This window comes from Cyprinodon variegatus, unplaced genomic scaffold (assembly GCF_000732505.1).
Source record: "Cyprinodon variegatus isolate N-32 unplaced genomic scaffold, C_variegatus-1.0 Scaffold829, whole genome shotgun sequence".
Classification (NCBI taxonomy): domain Eukaryota; kingdom Metazoa; phylum Chordata; class Actinopteri; order Cyprinodontiformes; family Cyprinodontidae; genus Cyprinodon; species Cyprinodon variegatus.
This window is the reverse complement of record NW_015151282.1, coordinates 262859-267735: the sequence shown is the minus strand read 5'-3', so window position 1 is coordinate 267735 and position 4877 is coordinate 262859. Positions and strand designations below refer to the sequence as shown.

The following is a 4877-nucleotide window of genomic DNA, read 5'->3' as shown; positions in this document are numbered from 1 at the left end:
TTTGTCCGATTCATCGATTAATCAAAAAAATAATCGATTTTTAAAATAATTGTTAGTTGCAGCCCTAGTTTAATCACAAACTAGAAACCCTTTCTAGTCTAAATCTTTTAACATGTAGCCAACAAAACTATCAGTAACTAACTTGCAAAGCTCCACTTTACAAAAGTTTAAACATGAGAAATGGGCAACCATACTCTTACTTTTCTAATAGATCACATGTTTGCAAATCTGCATTATGACCCTTGGGACTAATAATTGACATACTTGTGTACTTTACCCCCAGTTAAAATCTGTTAAGCTTGCCTGCAGCCTCACTCACACCCCAAGCATCAGTAATCAGCTGTTAATTACACAATTTTACTTAGAAAATGACACTCAGAAGCTTCTAAAAACACCTGTTGATACTTTTTGTAAAATAAAAGACATTCAGAGCTGAAAGGTTATTTGGCTGCATTTGCATATTTTAGGAATTATTTTAAAAAACAAATAAAGAATTTACAATAAAAGCTAAAACATTAAGTTAAGGTTTATTTTGTATAAACGAGAGGTCATGAATTTGACAATACTGTTGGGAGTTTTATTTAATTTGCATGTTGATTTAAGGGATAAAAGGACAGAGCAAAGAAAACTTCAGCCGGATGTTCAACTTTTGAAATCTACTGATTAAAAAAAACAACTAATAAAACTTTGGTAATGCTTGGATCAAAGTTTATGACATCTGATACATGATAAAACGGATCAGAAACAGCTTTTTGCTGCTTTTCCAACACTTTTCAGGGCAGGATTACGGTGCCATTCTGCCATCCTCATCCCATCAGATTATATAGAACTGCTCAAAATTAAATTAATAAAATCATTGTGAATTACTCGAATAAATAATTTGACAACAACATAGTGAGATAAACTGAATCTAATTATATCTATCAGTTTATTATTAGGAAATGTAACTTAAAATAATATATCCCAAATATAGAAATTAATGTTGAGGCATTTTTATTTAATATTTATAGTTTTTATATCGTAAGATGCTTTTTCTTTAATCACTGATATTGTTGTGTGTATATGCAATCAAATCATTGGGAACTGGATAAACAGCACCAAATAAAACTAGAACATTATGACTGAATTTATTTTTTTATCAAACATAATCTAAAAGAAGTAAAAGCAAAAAAATATGTACCGTAACCAAACTGAGGGGTTCTGTCTGCCACAAGCTCTTCGATCATTTCTTTGGCTTTTTGCTGAACCGCAGATGATCCAAACAGAACCACTTCTCCTTCATCATCTCCCCTGTTAACCTGTTATAAAAAAACCAAAAACTATTCAAATCACAGAGACAAACATCCTAAACATTTAGACAACTACATCTCTATGTAACTACAGTCAGGAAAGGATTAGAGCTTGTTCTATTATTTACTGTGTTGACAAAAATTACAAAAACCACAAAAAAAGACTAAATGACTAAAATTTGAATAAAATTAAAATAGATTTTTGTCATTTTGACTACGACTAAATAAAAAAAAAGCTGACAAAATTAACACTGCTGTTAAAGAAAAAGCAATAAAAATATTTCTAAATAATTTGACAATTCATTAATAGCATTCATGCTTAGAGGCATTTTTGAGCCAAATGTTGGGATTTTATGAGGGTAATGAGGGTGTTTTTTGTGGCTGAAACAATTAATCATGATTCATTGATTATTGAAATAATTGTCAACTAATATAGTAATTGATTAATGTTTAACTGGAGTATAGACTCTAAAACTCGCCTTTAGCTGTCTGAGCGACCCACTTAGAGCAGTAATTATAACAAGATTGTACAAAATATATAAATATTTTCTAATTTTAGATAAAATAAACTTTTTCTTCTGTCAATGTGCTCTACCCAGAACTCAAGTGGAAAAAGTTACATTTTCACCTGGTTAAATTTTGTAAAAAAAAAAAAAAAAAAAAATTCTTTTAAGGAACCTTTGGCTATCTGATTAATAAAAAAATACACCACAGATTAATCGATTTCCAAAATAATCTTTAGTTCCCTCCCTAGTGTTTTTTTAACTGGTTCCCTGCAGTTTTAACAGCCAGCACCACTTGCCTTGATCCTTGCACCACTACTTTCTTCAAGTTCACGAATTTTAGCTCCACCACGACCTGTGGACACAAGCAGCAAACATCTAAGCTAGACACACTCCCAACAGAAAAAAAAAAATGTGCCTCATTATCATCAATTTAATACAATATAAGGAAATAGCAAGTGGGCCCGTTTTTGACGGTCATTCAATGTTAGCATGGTTAGCATACCAAATAAGCAGCACCTGCTTAAAATATATATGTATATTTTTTTACTTACCGATTATCCTTCCGATTGACATGTTTTCCACTTTAAAAATCAGTGGTTTGGACCTGTCGGACATCTCGTTTCCACTCCTACACTCTCTGGGGCCTCCGCCGCGGACTGTTGGACCTCTTCGGCTCCTGAACTCGGATCCCTCCCAGCTGCGCTCATCTCTCGCCTCTCTCCAGTTTCCAAACTGGTTTGCACTTTTAAACCCCAAATAAACATTTCCATCTTCACCACTCCCGACTATTTTCTTACTAGTCACTGTTATTTTAGGTACCGGGTCCTGAATGGCCACACCGTCTGCGTCGTACTCATCTTCCCAGTCAGCCATGATTAAATTCCGCGGTCCAATTAACCCTGAAGTCCAATTTTAAGAAGAATTGCATCACTTCCTGTCTGGACAGGAAGAAGGTTCATATGAGACACGTTTTAATGATTTATTTTTATATGTATCACATGTATAATATTAATATGAAAGAAGTATTTACCTTAAAGGAAATATATACTTTAGTTTGATTATTTGTTTCAAGTTGGTTTGATAAATTATGAGTTTACACAATTATTAGGATAATCAGTATTAAGGATTAGGGCCAGGCTAGTTTTCTCATAATGTTATGACTTTATTCCTTGTAATGCTACAACTTTGTTCTCGTAATTTATGACTTTATTCTCATAATTTTATGACTTTATTCTTGTAATGTTATGACTTTATTTTTGTAATGTAACAACTTTATTCTCATAATGTTACGACTTTATTTTCATAATTGTATGACTTTATTCTTGTAACACCTTTATTCTCTTAATGTTAGGACTTTATTCTCATAATTTTACGACTTCATTCTAATAATTCTAACATTCTATAACTTTAATCTTGTTGCAAATTTGCTCTTGTAATTTTTTGACTTTATTGTCATAATATTACAACTTTAAATAAAAAAAAAGAATACAATAGAATTCAACTTTATTGTCACTACACTGTCAAAAGTACAGCACAATGAAATTAACTCCCTGCATTTAACCCATCCCCTTGGGAAGCAGTGGGCTGCCATTGTGCGGTACCCGTGGAGCAGTGTGGGGTTAAGGGTCTTGCTCAGGGACCCTGAGTGGCAGTCCGTGGGAGTAGGACTTAAACTCAGAACTTTTGGAACTCAAGCTCTTTTTTTTTATTTTTGTTATTAATTTTTTATTTTTATTTTTTACACAAAACCATTAAACTTTAAATAAAACCCGTTATTAAAGTTCCTGTTAAATCTCAGGGGACCTTCATGCAGGCTCATAATGACTGATGTTGTACTTTGAGGTAATGTTACCAAAAGAAAAGTTTACTCTGCCTGTAGCAACTTCTTGTAAAGTGTCACCTGATGGTTCTCAACCTGTGAAAGTTGCAGATAACCTTTAGGATGGAAGCATTAGTGTCATGGATCTTAAATATTCACTGAAGGTCATACAATTTTGAATCTCTCTTTGGAGACAATAATTTATTTCCTAAATGAATCTTTAGAGAATGTTATCTGAAAGCTATAGTCATAGCTTCCATTCAAATTGACCTTCAAAGAACACAGAGAAAGTTATCTCACTGTCTCTCAAGGTCCAACTGAGGAGGTTGGAGGTAGTTTCTCAAGAAAAGTAAACATTGTAAACTTTTAGGGTATATTGCCTAAAGGTTACAGTAAAAGTTGTAAATTACCTCTAAATAATTTTTGAGTAGGATTCCAAGAAAGTTCTCTCAAAGCTATGTTGTGTGAAATGCAAAAAAAACTCAAACGTAACATCTTCTGAAACACAAATCTGTTGGTAGCTTCTGGAGATCCTTTCTGGTCCTTGAAAAAGTTAAGATTTTAAAAGAAAAAGAGGAAACATTATCTGATGGCTGAACATTTTCCCTGGATATTAAAAATAGTTAACCTTGAAACTCTCCATAGTTTCTATGTCTTACCCCTGGATGTTCACAGGGTAGTGAGGAGAAGACCTCCACCTCACTCACCTGTGAACATCCAGGAGTAAGACATAGAAACTATGGAGAGTTTCAAATACCTGTGTGTTCACGTCAACAATAAACTGGACTCGACTCATGACACCGACGACCTGTATAAGAAGGGCCCGAGCTGCCTACACCTCCTGTGGAGGCTAAGGTCCTTTGGAGAGAGCAGGCCCCTCCTTAAATCCTCTATGACTCTGTGGTGGCATCAGCCCTCCTCTACACTGTCGTCTGCTAGGCCCCTGGCAGTGCAGAGCGGGATAGAAAAAGACTAAATAAACTGGTGAGAAAGGCAGTTACTGTCCTAGGCTGCACTCTGGGCTCAGTGGAGGAAGTGGCTGAGAGGAGGGTGCTGTCATGGAAAACACCTTCCACCCTCTGAACCAGACTGTAGAGGAACTTAGCGGCTCCTATAATGAAAGATTTTTACATCCTGTTTGCAAAAAGGAGCGCTACCACAGGTCATTAATCCCTGCTGCCACAAGATTATACAATGTGACACTACAATGGTAATAACTTATGCAATGTATAATGCGCAATTTACTATTTAATACCCTGTGCA

General features: G+C 34.6%; 1 protein-coding gene across 1 annotated transcript in view; it reads right to left on the bottom strand.

Annotated features, from left to right (window-relative positions):
- ddx43 (DEAD-box helicase 43) overlaps positions 1 to 2668 on the bottom strand; it is a 14037-nt gene extending 11369 nt beyond the window's left edge. Inside the window, exons 1-3 of the mRNA XM_015396903.1 lie at positions 2347 to 2668; positions 2092 to 2147; positions 1181 to 1298 (exon numbers count right to left, since the gene is read on the bottom strand). Coding sequence (XP_015252389.1) covers positions 1181 to 1298; positions 2092 to 2147; positions 2347 to 2668 — 496 coding nt within the window. The remainder of the gene's footprint in view (positions 1 to 1180; positions 1299 to 2091; positions 2148 to 2346) is intronic.
- Positions 2669 to 4877: the final 2209 nt, after the last annotated feature.